The sequence below is a fragment of the Peromyscus eremicus genome, chromosome 7 (genome assembly GCF_949786415.1).
Source record: "Peromyscus eremicus chromosome 7, PerEre_H2_v1, whole genome shotgun sequence".
NCBI classification, from domain to species: domain Eukaryota; kingdom Metazoa; phylum Chordata; class Mammalia; order Rodentia; family Cricetidae; genus Peromyscus; species Peromyscus eremicus.
In genome coordinates this window covers 93,726,187-93,741,907 of record NC_081422.1, presented here as the reverse complement: position 1 = coordinate 93,741,907, position 15,721 = coordinate 93,726,187, and the positions used below count along the sequence as shown (strand labels likewise).

General features: G+C 45.7%; 1 protein-coding gene across 4 annotated transcripts in view; it reads left to right on the top strand.

The window, feature by feature from the left end:
- Armc8 (armadillo repeat containing 8) overlaps window positions 1-14,274 on the top strand; it is a 95,581-nt gene extending 81,307 nt beyond the window's left edge. For all 4 annotated transcript variants that reach the window (XM_059268440.1, XM_059268441.1, XM_059268439.1 and 1 more), the window contains 4 exons: window positions 2,450-2,545; window positions 6,674-6,746; window positions 8,035-8,128; window positions 11,768-14,274. In XM_059268440.1, the coding sequence (XP_059124423.1) occupies window positions 2,450-2,545; window positions 6,674-6,746; window positions 8,035-8,128; window positions 11,768-11,801 (297 nt within the window). In that variant the 3' untranslated portion in view covers window positions 11,802-14,274. The remainder of the gene's footprint in view (window positions 1-2,449; window positions 2,546-6,673; window positions 6,747-8,034; window positions 8,129-11,767) is intronic.
- The last annotated feature ends 1,447 nt before the right edge of the window (window positions 14,275-15,721 follow it).

Below are 15,721 nucleotides of genomic sequence, written 5' to 3'. Positions count from 1 at the left end.
CCATTATTACTGATTTTCTTAGGGTAGTGTCTGACAGTTTGTCCCACACCAGCACATCATTGTCACACTCCGTCATGATCCAGCGGCCATGATTAACTTAGTACCTGCTTAGGCCTTGGCTTAGAAGTTGTATTTTCTGTCTCTTGTGTCCCAGAGGTAGCCTTCTTTGGTTCATCCTTCAGATCTTGCTTCCTAGCAATCTAGTTACAGCCGTGTGTTAAGCAAAGTGAAATAAAGCCACAGACTTCTTAGAACATTTGAGGTCTTGGGACTGAGGAAGAAAATAGTTTCTTCCTTGGCTTAATTCACTTAAGTCTTACAACAGAAAAGGTTTAGACTGGAAGAAATTGAGTCTGTGCTCTATCCTTAGCTCTCATACCTGTCTTTGATTCCTGAGCTTGGGGATCATGTTGCTTCCTCCCAGAAGCTCCCTCTGGCCTTTATTGTACCCAGTAACTTTTGCTTTCTTGGTTCCCTTTTTCTGCAGTGAAATGTACTTATGTATGTAACAGTGTCAAAGTCAGCTTGTGTGTCTTAGTCCTACCTCACCTGGATGCCCTGCAGAAGATGAGCCCTTGGTGGGTTCCATCTGGCATTGTCTTGATTTCCCTGCCAAAGTCCTTTTGCCTTTACCTTAATCCTGACAGCAGAAATGGTGCATCTGGTGAAAAGAGTCTCTTCTACTGAGCAGAAACTCCGGTTGTCAATGCCCTGTCAAGATGTACTGTCCCATCAGCTGGCATAGGCTCCCTCCAGTCTCTTCATCAGGCCAACTTGGACCAAGCCCCTTTACACATACTGCTTCCTTTTCAGTCTCTCAAAAACCCTCAACATGTCCGAGTTGCAGTGGCCATTGTAGCTGCTGGACAGGCCAGTCACAAACGTAGGAGTCCTGGGGAAGGGAGGGGAGTTGCAGCTCCTAGGAACTTCCAGCAAAGAGGCTGCGTCTTTGAAAAAGGAGCTGCTCTTAGAAATGAGTTTTAATATTTATTATCTTAGTAGTAGGAGTTTGATGGTGCCAGGATTTAATTAACCAGGCTCTTTGTGTGCTAGTGCACCACTAATTCACACTCCTCACACCCAGGGACCACTTTTTTTTTTTTAATATAACATAATTCTTTATTGATTCCTTGGGAATTTCATATCATGTACCCCAGTCCTGTTCACCTCCCAGTCCCTTCCACCTCCCAGTCCCTTCATATTTTCTCTTCACCCCTGAAACATCTCCCCAAAAAGAAACTTCCCCCTAAAAATATCAATTAAAAACAAAACAAACAAAATAACCCACCTCGCTCCTCCATCTTTTCAACACCTCTTCATTCATCCTAGTGGCATTGGGTGCTGCATTGTGTCATGCAGTATACCCTTTTGTCTGATCAGCCCCACCCACAAAGTGTTCATTGCAGTGAGTCATTGGTCTGGTTTAAGGCTTCTGGCACACCATCATCACTGGACCCTCACCAAAACTCCTCTTAGGTTTTCTGTCACTGCTTGAGTCAGGGGGCTCCTGGGTTATAGTTCTGCAGGACCAGTCTCTCTACATATTCTAGCAGGTCCAGGATGTGGGTCTATGTGGTAGCTGAGCTGTTTGGTCTAGGCCACTGGGACCAACCTCCTCAGGTAAAGGGCAGAGCCAGCTCTCCTAGGCCCATGTCATCGGGGCCAGGCCAGCATGGCCCTTGGATTTTAACATGCATGGTTCCTATGATCCCCTATGGCAACATGGGCCATGGACATCATCACAGACCCCAGCTGCAGCAAGAACATACCCAGACATGGCCCTTGGCAGCAGCTCAGGCCCGGATGTCACCATGGTCCCAGTGGCAGCATCAAGGCCCTCAGATGACTGTTTAGACCCCTGGCATTCGCACAGCCCTCAATGGTAACAGGAGCCATGGATATCAACTCAAACCCTGGCTGCTGCTGGGCCATGGACAGGAACCACATTTTTAAGAAAAGATAATTTTAATGTGGTGATGCAGCAGCCTTTACGTGACTGTGGCTTAAAGTCCAGAAAGAAATGACTGACGTGTTTGAGTTCTTGTTTGTATAAGGTAGACTTTTCTTGGTTATGGTTACTGTGGTTGGCAGTAATGACAGGAGATGAGAATCAGGGCATTCATGATAGAACTCATGAGAAGCTCTGCACCTTCAGATGGGAAATTTCCCACAATCTTCTGGAAACTTTATTTTTAAATTTTATTTTATGTGTATGAGTGTTTTGTCTAAATGTATGTTTATATACTATGTTTGTACTTGGTGCCCACAAAGGTCAGAAGGGGGCATCGGATCCCCTGGAACTGGAGTTATTGGTGGTTGTGGGCCACCCTGTGGATGCTGGGAACCAGACTTGGTTCTTCTGCAAAAACGCACGTGTTCTTAACCATTGAGCCATCTCTCTAGCCCCTGAGGGAGCTTTCTTGATCGCTGGCTCTCTGTTCTTTTCCAGACACTGTGCATCCTAGCCAACATAGCAGATGGGACAACAGCAAAAGAACTTATTATGACCAATGATGACATCTTGCAGAAAATCAAATATTACATGGTAAGCCTTAATCCCTTTACTGCAGAACTAGAAGACAAGGTCTGTAGCATTGCAGCTCTAAACAAACTGTGCAGGAGAATGTTCACTACTCTGTAACACATTCAAAGAGTTTGGATCCTGAAGTATAAAAAGCAAGCCCAACTCCTAGAAACGTGCTGTGGGCACTGTTAGCACTACCACCCAGCTCCCACCCTGGCTGTTTGCCCTCCAACCCCCTCTTACTGAAGACTTGGGCTCTTGCTTCTCAGTCCTGTCTCTCTCGGATCTCTCAATCCCGTGGGGGATGAGTCCTCTAGACAGCTGGTACCTTACTCCTTTGACATGTTTACTTCCAAACACACAGCCTGCCACCTACTGCTGGGTCATGTTGTCATCATGAGACACTGTCAGTTTAGCACCAAAATCTGATCCTAAACACCTCCATCTCTCTTCATTTTGTCCATTTTCACAACAGCATTCCAACCATGTCTCCCCGCTCCTTCCTCCAGCAAAGCTGTCTTCTCTTCACTGGACATTTCATGGTTAATAATTACATAGAAATTTAAATGCACAGAAATGAGCTGGATGATTCGTGTTTACAAACCCAGTCTTGTGTCCTTCCTTAATTCTCCCATAAGCTGTGCCCCCATTCTCCCCAGAATAGGTTCATACTGTTTTGCTTGAAGATCTTTTAAGCTTAGCTCTTGAGTCCCTGTTGCTTTGTGCCGCCTTACTCTTCATTGTACTGAAAGAACAGAAGACAAAATCCACGTCACACCCCCAGCTCCTCTGAGTCCAGTTCTTGGCCTCTTACAAAGGCCTGGTGAGTACTCTGTGTACCCTGATTCATTTCATCCCCTTCCCTTTGCTCACTGTGTGGCTGCCTTCCAGCTCCTAAATGAAGTCACATTTTTTCCTACCTGAGGTCCTTTATCCATTCTGACTTCTCCACCAGCGACACTTCTTTCTCCAGCTCCCCACTCTTCTATCTCAGCTGAGCTGGTCCTTCATCTCTGGGCCCCTCTTGTGTGAGTTGTAGCATTGTTTTCTTCAGAGCAGTTCAGTCCATGTAGTGACATAGCTCTGTGTGTCTACTGTCCCTGTCAAAGTGAGGACTGAGTCACATGTGCACCATTTTATTTCTGCCACCTTCATAGTGCCTGGCCCAAATACCTACTCACTGTTCATTGAGTAAAAACCTACACTTAAACTGGTAATTCCCTTGTCTTTTCATCACCACATAGTGTCTTCTGTCTTTTGAAAGTTCCCTTAGTGGTAGAACATCTCCAGTGCACATGCGCTAGCCTCACTCCGCAGCACCGGAAGGAAGGAGCTTGACCTCACCACCTCTGTTCACTGAGTCATCAAGGTATACACCAGTTTCCCACTGCTATTCAAAACCCCCTTTTTCTGTATATTCTCACTCCTTTCTTGCCTCCACAGTTGCTCCAACCTCCTTAATCTGGCTTCATCCTCATCACTCAACTGCAGCTCTTCTAGTGAAGGTCCCTGGTGACTTCTGTGATGCCCAGTCCGAAAGCTGTTTTCCTTCCTTATACTCCCTACCGAGAGCTGACTTGAACACAGCCAGCTGTTTCCGCCTAGAGACATCCCTTCCTCTTGGCTTCCCTGACACCATACCCCAGACAGTCCCCTCTCCTGTCTGCTCTCCTGCGGGTGCTGGTCTGCAACTTTGGTTGCACACTAGAGCCTCCTAAGGACCTCTCACAGTTTGTTTTCTCCTTGCCCTCCCAAGATTGTCATCTAATAAAAAAGCCAAGGATATGACTTAGTTACCCAGACTTTTAAGTTATTCTTATGTATGAGATAGAGGAAAGCCACTGGCCTAACCGACTCTCGTCTCTGCCATTGTTTGTCTTTCCATCTCTGAGTAATTTTAAAAGATGTATCCAAAGTGTGGACCTCCTTTCCGGACTCTGGACTCGGTACCCTCCTGCCTACTTGGCACCTTCTTGTGCTGTCTGACAGCCTTCGGGGTTCTTCATGCGTCAGTGTCTCCTAAGTTTACAGGTCTCCTCTGCCATCTCCTACAGTACGCAAATCAGATGCTACTTTGATTTCTCCAGCCATGTTCACACATTTGTCTAGATTATCAGCAAGTCCTGTGAACCCTTTCTCAAAAACCAGTTTTGACTCTGTTCACATCTTCCCATTGCTGCTGCCTCCACTGGAGTCCATGCCTTTGCATCTCCTGTGTGATTGCCTGTATGGTAGTGGTAGCCTTAGAACTATATCCAGTTCCCTCAACCAAAGTGGTACTCTGAAAATATAAGTCAGATCTTGTCTCTTGCAAACCTTCAGGGGCTTCCTCTGAGTTCAGAGTGGAACCCACAGTCCCTACTCTAGCCTACAAACTCTGAATGTTCACCCGTCAGATCCCCTCAAGACGGTTTCTTTTTGGAGCTGATAGCCCTGTGATGTTTCGACATCTAGCTTCTTCCTTTTCTTTACGTCTCTGTTTAAATGTTGCCTCTTTCGAAGAGATCTTCTGTGCATACTCAACTAAGCTGAGTTCCCACCACTCCAGCTCCCTTGTTACTGAGTGACAAATTAATTCTTACTGTAAGTCCATTTGTTCCATTTACTCGTTTAGCCTGACGCTGGTTTAATGAGCCCACAATGAATATAGCTTTAAAACTATTGACAGGCAAAAGAAGAATAACCAAAAAATTCTAGTGGAGGAAGCCATGCCTAGTTCTTTGATTTTTCTTGATAGATCTGTAGTCCTGCCTGGAGAGATAAGTTCACCTTAGCCTTCCAGAAATCCTTGAGCATATCATGCAGTTGGTGTTCCTTCAGATGTACATTAACTACTTAATTATTATTTATTTTTATTGATTTGTTTGGTTGGTTTTGTTTTTTGAGACAGGATTTCTCTGTGTAACAGCCTTTGCTGCCCTGGAACTTGATCTGTAGACCAGGCTGTTCTCAAACTCACAGAGATCCTCCTGCCTTTGCCTCCAAAGTGCTGGCATTAAAGGCATGCACCACCACGCCTGACTGATCTTTTTAATTTATTTCTTTAATTGTGTGTGTGTGTGTGTGTGTGTGTGTGTGTGTGTGTGTGTGATTGAGTGTATGTATATGCACCACATGTGTGCCTAGTGCCCTCAGGGGTCAGAAGAGGGCATTGGATCTCATGGAACTGGAGATGTAGGCAGTTGTGAGCTGCCATGTGAGTGCTGGGAATCAAGTCTGCGTCCTCTGGAAGAGCAGCCAGTGCTTTTGTCTGTTGGGCCATCTCTCCAGCCCTTATTTACAACCTTTAAAATGGACAAGCAGGGAAATAATCTGAAGGTTGTTTACTATTTAGAGTCATCTTTCATCTAGGAGAAAGCAGTCTATAAGAATAAACAATCCAGCTTAACCAGGAGAGGTTGCACTTATAGTACATATTGGAAAATAAGGAAGAATCCTGTGTTAGAATATGAAGCTCCTCAGTCATAGTTCTGACATTTGAGAAGTCAGGTAGCAGTTTGATCTAGTTCTTTGGGATATTCATATAGAAATAAGATAATTCCATTATCCCAGAAGCCAGATGTATTCTATCCCTCTTATTTTCAGCAAGTAGCATCAGGAAAATAAACTATTTATAAAGTGTGGTTACATCTGATTGTTCATGAACTTCCTGACCATGGCTTCGTTTCCTATCCCAGAGGGATTATTGGACTACTTGAGCAAGATAGTAACTGAAGAGCTAATATGGCGGCTATATCCAGTTCATCACTGCAGTGACTAAGAGAGCACAGGCTAGTCAACAGTGTAGAGCTGTTAGGTACCTTCGTTTCTGGGTACATGCATTAAAGCACAACTTCTCACCCATGACCTCAGAGCTGTTTTGTAATAGCTAGGTTGTAAAATCAACCAGAGTCCAGAGTCCTCTGGGTGATTTTTAAAATTTTGTGTCTTAGCAAGAGTTGTACTCCTCAATTGGCCAGATTTCCCACCATTTCCCATGGTTTTTAGCCTGACCTTTATTTTCTTTAATGGTAACTTTTAGTGCCTCCGGCTTATGGCCTCTGGTTCAGAACTGTAGGCTCTTGGAATTACCTATGGTATGTCACGAGAAAAATGATGTGCGGTAAAATTGCCCCCATTTTGATTTTTATTCCTTTTCTACGTCACTAGGGTCATTCCCATGTCAAACTGCAGCTTGCCGCTATGTTTTGCATATCAAACCTCATATGGAATGAAGAAGAAGGTAAGATATTGGTGAAGTTTGTTCCAAAGACAATTTTGCAAGGAAATATTTACATAGGGAAAAGTAGAACCCTTACACAGTTGGACTAGCTGGTTCCTAATATTACAGAGATTTCTTGCTGTGAGAATCAGTATTAACCTAAGTGAGCCAGATGCTTGCTGCTGAATTGTAGCCCCTACCTCCATACTTCAAGCCATCCTGGTACTAGATTACAAGGGGTAAGGATAGGAAGGAGGCACCAGGCCCTGCCTTTGAGAGGACTGATGAAGAGGACACTGAGTTGCCTTTGAAGAAGGTGGTCTGAGGTTGGGTCTTTCATTTTGAGTGAGGATGCACATTTAGAAACGATGCAGATAACATGATGGCAAAGAGGGCACGTGTGAGGTGGTGCAGGGACCAGTGGGCAATGAGCCTTCTTGGGTGAAAGATTCTTACCTAAGCTGCAGATTCACTTTTTACACTAGGCCAATTAAGTCAGAGGCAGGCTCTAGGAATGGACAGTTCTTTATGCTTCCTGGGTTTCTCTTTATGGAACCAGGGCAGGAGTCAGACTGCAGAGAGTTCTGAGTCTCACCTCCAGGTTGGCTACATTAAAACTACCTAGGAAAGCCTATGAGTACAGTTTCTGGAGCCTGTCCCTAGAGAGTCTGGGCCACTGGGTGTAGAGGGTGGTACATGCTTGAGTCACTTGGTCTTTAGTGGGGAGGAAACTCCAGGGAGCTTCATGTACTTCGCATTCAGAATATTACAGAACAAAGTAGAAGGAAGCAAAACCAGATATAACGCACAGGCCTTGATACCAAGGGTTGTATGTGACCCCGGACATCGAAACCAGTCTTCAGGCTAGTAGTCTAATTGGAAGACAGAACAGAGCAGTATGGGATTAGAAATGCCGCATGTGCTATCTATCACAGAGGCAGCAAGAAGTGCTGGGAGGATCGAGGAGTAAAAAACAGAATAGGGAAAGTACCTGCCAGAGACTGTTGGTTTGTCCTTAAAAGCTGGTTCCTAGTGACACAGGGTCTTATGCCAGGCCAAAGAGTGTGACTGACTCCAGAGTCCATGCAAGAGTTAACTCATCTGCAGAACCCAGGGTGGACTTGAAGGAAGGGGGTTCAAGAGGCAGGGAAGACAGGTAGAAGGCTGTGAGGAAGTTCAGGCATGAAGGAATCATGCTACATGGGGATGGTAGGGGACAGAAGGGTTGGAGTGAACGACTCTGGTAAAGCTAGAGGAGAACAGCGTCCTCCATCGTGTTTCCAGTAACCTAGTAGTTTCAATCTTTTAGGTTCACAGGAACGCCAGGATAAATTACGAGATATGGGCATTGTAGATATTCTTCACAAACTGAGTCAGTCGCCAGACTCAAACCTTTGTGACAAGTGAGTATTGAATTGACATAATGGCTTTGGGCCATCCTCAGTTCTGCTGTGAAAGGTTTAAGCTGTTTTAGTGACCCATGCAGCCACCCTTTTAAGATGTCTCAGATTGTTGAACTTCATTTTTAACTGTGAACCAGCAGTTGCCTTTGATTTTTTATATGTATTTATGTATGTATGAGGGTGGGTGCATGAGTACCATGGCACATGTGTGGAGGTAGGAGGACAACTTGTTCGGGTCTCTTCTTCCATCATGTGGGTGTAGAGATGGTGGTCAAACTCACATAAACACTCATTGGCTCAGAGTTCCATTGAGCTTTGCCTTATGCCATTGCAACAGGGAGCCTCTGTCTCAGGGAGCTCACCACTCCTTGGAGGGGCAAGAGGTAGAGTCAGAGCTCCAAGAACCAAGAGATGCTTTTCCTCTACTCTTACAACAGCCTTCATGTTCCTGCTCACCTCTGAGAATAATAGCGGGGAACATCTGCTCTTTTACTCTCTATATGTTAAGATAGCTCAGAGCCGGGCGGTGGTGGCACATGCCTTTAATCCCAGCAATTGAGAGGCAGAGACAGGCGGAACTCTGTGAGTTCGAGGCCAGCCTGGTCTACAGAGTGAGTTCCAGGACAGGCTCCAAAGCCACACACAGACACCCTGTCTCAAAAAACCAAAAAACAAACAAAAACAAAAACAAAAGACCCAGAAGCCCTCGTGCCTTCATATCTGGCTCTGCCTTTCACATCTATCCCTTTCTCATGCCCACCCCATAATGTAGCCATCCCTGCTTGCTTACAGTGTCATACCTTCAGGCATTACACATTCTGTCTCATGTGATTGGCCACCCTGGTTGTCTCCCCTTCATGTCTCAAACATTGTTCAGTGTTTTTCAAAAATGACCCACTCTATATTTCAGGATCTTCACTGTTTTAGGTGTTGATTATAAAAAGGTGAATAACTTGGTAAAGTCCTTGCCTGTGTGCAACTTAGATCCTAGTACAAAAGTCAGACACTGAACAAATAGATAGAGACCAGGTGATGGCAGGAACCATAAAGAATAAAGAACATTTCTTTCATATTGTGTAGTCCGAAAAGGTCTGTCTGAGGGTGTGATGTCTCATCATAGGCCTGCTTGAAATGAGAGAGTGCCTTACAGAATTTAGAGGGAGAATATTCTAGGCAGGGAGCCCAGTTAGTTCAAAAGCTCTGAGGTACAGGGGTAAATTTCATATGCTGAAGACTAGATATACAAGAAGAGCAATAGAGCTGGAGAAAAGTAACGAAGGGGCATGATCATAGTGGGAGGGGCCAGATCTCAACAGCTCCCCAAGAGTTGTCTAGGCTCTTTGTAAGCTTTTAGGAAGGACCCCTAGTAATAAGGACTTGGGCTTTTTTATGAAAGGAAGTTGTTAGAGAGCTTTGGGGGAAGGAGACAGGAGCAAGTCTGCAGGACTTGCTATGGAGTCTTAGAATAAGAGCAAAGGAAAGTACCTGGGTTTGACCTGAACAATGGGGTAGAGGACGTTATGTTTACCAAGATGATGGGGATGTGGGGGAATTGGGTGGATAGATAGAGGAATTAGGTGGATAGACAGAATTGAATTCTTGTTTGTGCCTGTTTGATATCCAAGGACTCAGGAAAATGTGACTGGTGTAAATTTGAATGGTGTTCAAACATGGAACTGGAGAAAGTCACTGAAAGAGAGAGTAAAAACAAGATGAGAGAGAATGCTAAGAACCGAGATCCAGGACCTGTCAACATTTATGACAGATGAGAAAACTCCAGCAAGAGAGCAGATGGACAACTAGTGGGTTAGGCAGATATGCAGGCATGTAGGTGTCCTGAAAGCAAGGGGAGAAATGCCCAGTGGTCACTATTCTTCCTCCTGACCTTCCCATTTCTGAGAAGCCGTGCCTCCTCATTGACCACGTCAGCCCCTTCTCTGCTCCCATAGTACTTGTAGAACTCTCACACTGTCTTAGTTATCAGTGTCTAGGGATTCCAGACTCCCGAAGTTTCCAGAGCAGGCTGGGCTTCTGCCTCCCTGAAGCTTATTGTCCCATAGGTTAGGGGAGATGAGTCTGAGTAATTTGTAGCCCCAGGTGCCAATCAGATGAGCACAGGACCAAAGGCAAGTGAGGTCAGCCACATGCCGCAGGCTGGAGTCTTGGCCTTCCCTCCATGGCTGCTGGCTTAACTGGTGGGCTTTGGCAACCCACCTCTCTGACTGAGAACCAGGCTGCTAATTGAGAGTTCTGCTTAGAATGCTTGGAAGAGAAAACCTACGTAAAATTGTCTTTGGGGGATCTAGAGTTCAAAGAAAGGCCTCATCAACATGAACTGGAATAGATTTGGGTTCTGGCCTGTATTGCTTTAGGCCAGTCTGGTGCTATTTCTCCAAATTTGTGTGGCATGTAAGTTTTGGGTTTCCACTTTCCACACACAGATTCCTATTAAAAGAAAAGGGAGCTATCTGGGATTGGGGGTGTTCACGTGTGATCTCAGCACCCAGGAAGCTGAGAAGAGGATCTTGAGTTTGAGCCCAGCCTTGGCTGCAGTGCAAGCTGGTTCACATGGCAAGAGCCTGCCTTAGGGAAGAGAAAAAATCCAAGGAGTGAGCTCCTCAGCCTGTCTGTCCTCTAAAGACTCCTTAGATAAAATATAGTATAAACACAGTGAACATACACTCTGGAGCCCCCAAGAAGTCCAACAGCCTACTAGGAATAGAAAGACCTAACAATTGAATCAGCAGGGTCACTTGTTATTTGGGTGAGAGGTCAGGGTCTCACCCTGTAGCCCAGGCTGGCCTGGAACTCATGGTCCTTCTCCTGACTCACCTCTGTAGTGCTGTTATAGATACGCACCACCACATGGACTGAATAAAGACTGAGACAGGATTTTGATTAAGACCATCATGTATACATAATGACATGGCACAGTGAAGTCTGCCACCCAGACAAGGCAATTCTTGGGCTCTACTTCAAAAACACATGTAATCTCAGCACAGGAGCATGCATAGGAGGATCATTTCGAGTTCAAGACCAAAAGAGGTGACATAGTTCTAGGCCAGCCTAGACTCCAGAGAGAGTGACTGTCAAAAACACACAGAAAAACAAACACAGAACTCATAAGACTATACCTTTGACTTTACAGTAGCAGCTGTACTTGAGTCTGTTTGTACCACTTTGATCAACTAGTGGCAACTACCAGTTTGGGCAGGGAGACCATTTCTGAGGACAGACTTCCTAACTCCACAGTTGTGTTTTCTTTGTAGCCTGCCAAACTTTAACCTTCATAGTTCTGAGGCAGCTTCGCCTGACAGGCTCGTGTCTGTCAGGTGCCTTAGCACCTTGGCCTGGGTCAGCTTCCCAGTGTCCTCCCCAGCTAGCCCTAGATATTGCTACATACGATCGATCCACACGGCAGTACGAACAAGTCAGATTTCCAGGTCCATCCCAACTGTAGGAACATCGTAGAGCTGTCCAAATGAACCCAGGGGGAAAATGGGGAAAATGTTGAGTGCCCCATAAAGGAGGTGCTCAGCAGAGCTTAACCCAGCTGCCTCTCAGCTACCACTGGCCGCAGAGGTTTTCCCCTCAGTTGCAGTTGTGAGATGGTGGCTAACAGGAACTTTGTGATTTCAGGGCAAAGACGGCGCTGCAGCAGTACCTGGCATGATGGGCGCACCCTGGGCACCTGCGAGCACCCCACACCTTTGTTTAAGGAAGTACAGGAGCTAGCCTCATTTGACTCCTTCTATTTGCACACGTCACCTTGGACTGCAGGGAGCTGTTTGCAAAGCAGTTTAGTAGGCTTAGATCTCAAATTCATCTTGAGAACCGTTTTTGAGGTAGTAATTTCCTCAGAGGATTATTGTGTTTGTTTTGTTTTGTTTCTGAGCTACCTGGACTCTTTATTAGAACAATCAATCATTTTCCTTTGGACCTACAATTTTTTGCCTATGCTGCAGCCACTTTGTGAGCAAGAATGATTGTGTGTGTGTGTGTGTGTGTGTGTGTGTGTGTGTGTGTGTATACGTGTGTGTGTATGTGTGTGTGTGTGCGTGTGTGCGTGCACGCACACATGTGAGTTAGAATGAATGGCTGTGTGGGTGAGGGATACCTCAGATTTTTCTTTTCTTATTTTGTGTGAAAATCTCTTTTCTACAGATTTTCCAGGGTTTAAGCATTGCTTGCTGTATAAAAAAACTTTACTGAATTATATACAGTTTGAATGAAATGTTATTTTAAAAGCAAAACAATTGTTTAGTGTTCCATAAAAGTTATGTTGAATTTTGGTCAGATGAATATTTGTAAGTAAAAAATATATGCATTTCTGAACCTCAACTTACATAGATTTTCTTTATAAAAACAAAAAAGAAAAAAAAAGACAAAGAAAAGTTGGCTACAGTCGACCTGACTAACAGGCGCTGTACATGGTGCTGTGCAGATAGTAAGCTAGCCTCTTACTGCCGTCAATATTAGCAGGTACAAAGCCTTGGTTTTTGTTTTGTTTCATTTTGTTTTTTTCAGCCTAATTCAGTAAGTTCTCAGGCTTCCAAGTCAGAAGGAAGGTGGAATGGAGCGGAGTGAGGTAATAGTCATTGTAGGTTTTTGACCCATCCGGGGAGATAGAACTACTGATAGCGGAAGCCTAGGGGGGCTCAGGTGGTCTGCCTCTGACAGGACTGGAGACCCGAGCCTCCCGACTTCCTGAAATCCTGTCATTAGTGTAGCAGTATCTGGCAGGGTTCAGAAACAGACCTGGAGAGCAGGTTGCCCCTTCCGGAAACAAGCCAGATCACTTCGTGCTTCCTGCAGCAGCATAGATCACTGTGAGACCAGCTTGTTCTGCAAACACATCCTAGAAAGCAGCAGCAAGATAGGAGCATCTTCCTTCTATCCTCCAGAAAGCTGCTTCTTGACCATCCCAGTGAAGGCCGCACAGTAGCTGGGGATGCCTGGTTGTTGTGTGTTCCTAGAATGAGATGGGAAATCTTTTCCCAAATGAAGCTAAAATGCTAAGTGTTGAGAGAAGGGAAGGGAATCTCCCCAGGATGACTGAAGATGACTTCTTTTTATTTTTACTTTTTAATTATTTTTTGCTCTAACTTCTGGTCCCTTCAAGGTGAACTCAACAGAGCTAGAACCAGCCTTCCTTTTACTAGAAGGAAGTCAGAAGCATGGCAGGCAGGGTGTGAGGTCTGTGGTCCAGAAGCTTGCAGTGCGTGTGTACAGCTGCTGGGGTCCACATCCTCCCACCAGTCACTCCTGATAGGGCTGCTCACCTTGGAGCTGCTCTCTCACCAGCCTGCACCTTCCTTGGGAGACTTAAATATGGTTGATTGCAAATGAATGTTTTTAAATGTATTTAATGCAATGTTTCCTGTTCTCCATGTGACCACCCAAGATGCAAACACAGAGATTTCCAAGTTGTTGTTTGTTTTTTTTTCTCCAGAATATTGCTGATTTAAAAAGCTGTCACAGCAGAACTTGGGTTTTGTGCAGGTGTCAGAGTGCTAGTGTGAGAAAACTAGCTCAAAGGAAACCTAGTTTACTGGGAATGAAGCCTTATGAGGGCCTGCTCATTGCCACTTCTGGTGCTGAGACTGTACCCTTGGATAGCATTTTAACACAAAATGTTACAGCGTCAGTTTTAGGAAGTACCAGTAAATATAAAGAAACCAATAACACATTGCTTGAGACAATCTTGAACCCAAATAGCATGAGAGGGCTGAAGATGCCTTGAACTCTGTGGATAAATCTTGCCTGTGGGTATAAGCAGTGGTCACATAAAAAGTGCTTTACTATAATTAACTTTTCTGATCTGAATGAAGGGAAATGTATTTATTAAAACAAAGCTGTCTGCTGCTTTATGCAGGTGCAGTGTTTGGTCAGCAAGGAAGTGGGAAATGGGACATGGTCTTATGTCTACACCCAAGTTCTTACTGAAGCTTCTCGCTCTAATACTGCATTCTGTTTCTCCTTTGTGCCCTGATTGTAACCCAAAATTTATGAACTAGAAAAGAATGTCCAATTTAATAAGTTGCATTTTTTTTCCTTAAGCACTTTATTCAGAACAATATGTGTTCTTCTGGTAGTGTTTGGATAATATGATTTTAACACATGCTAATAAAAGCCAAGAAAACTCATGGCAACTTCTTAAAAGGAGTCTGTTTTCCAAATGACTGGAGCATAAGGAAATGGTAGAAGATGGTGTGGTCTGGCTTTTAGAAGCTGGGATTTGTGGTAAGTGAAGGGCTGTGAGGTGGTTTTGCATTGTGGAAAGGAGGTCAATAACCTCAAGCCAGTTATGGCTCTCAGAGGCACCTGCAGCAGTCTGAGGGCCCCTCTCTCTGGCCCCTGGCAAGCCTGCAGACCCTTTATGGGTACCCATTCCCAGCCACCAAGACCCAGCCCCCAAGCTGCTGTGTTGTATCTTCCCCTTCCCCAAACCCTCTTACCTCCATTGCCAGCACCTGTTGAGGTCAGACTGAATCTGACAAGTGACCGACTGCTGTCCTTCTGCAGGGACACACAGCTGTTCCTCACTTCCATACTGCGCTGCCCTCTGAATCTAAATCTTCCCACAGCTCCGCGCAAGGCCTCGCTGGAAATAGAAACCCAGGGATACCTGCCCCAGAGCATGAGGACAGGAGGAGTGCGATGAGGTAGCTGTTAAGGGAAGAGAAGTGTGGTAGTGTGAATCTCTGGGGTGCCCAACGTGAGCAAAGGTGGAAGACCAGGCAGCCCCCTTTTTCATAACTTCCCTAGGGAAAATGTACAAAGCCTGAGGAAGGGGACATTGTCTCTCCTTGTCTTGGTAGAGACCCAGCAGAAGGGGTTTCAACATCTTCTAGCTGGGGTAGGTCTTACCTTACCTTCTCTGAATGAGCAAAGGCTCATTCATTTATCCCATGAGTCAAGTTTTTCTTCAGGACCTATCCTCGAGGAGAGCTGAGAGAACTCTAAGGCCATGGTATAGAGGGCAGAGCCAGCCACTCTGTCTCTGCAGCTCCAGGCTCCTGCTTCTGCTGTTGCCAGGCAGCGTGGCTCTCACTGAGAGCAGGCCACAGACACCCTTAGAGTGGAGCCCCCTCCCAAGAATGCTGTCCCCTGAGAGGGCTGATCTTCGCAGCCACTTAAGGGTGCCCCTTCCCCAACTCCATTCTTTATGCCACGAATCCTACAGATTCTTAAAACAATGCAGTGCTGCACACACAGCACCCTCAAGGCCAGAGCAGTGAAGGAGTGTGTCCCTGCGCTGCACCATGCTCCCAGTGGCCAGCTTCATCCTCCCATCTGCCTCCTCGGAAGGGCTCAAACTGTCACTAACACCAGCATCTCACCCTCAGGCCCAGGTCCCCACCCAGTCTTCCCTCTTACCTGCTTTGAGAGACCTTGGTTGCTCCAGCTCTCCTCCTGCCAGAGACAAGGGCCCTAGCATCCAGACTTTGGGAGATGAGGTGGCTGTCAGTTGGGCACACATCCTCCTGTAGGTAGTTTGGAGCTGTAACTGATGCCTGTTGTGTGGAAGCCATGACATGGCAGGCCTCTCGAGCCCATACACAAAACGAGGATGGCCCCGCTGTGCTCTGT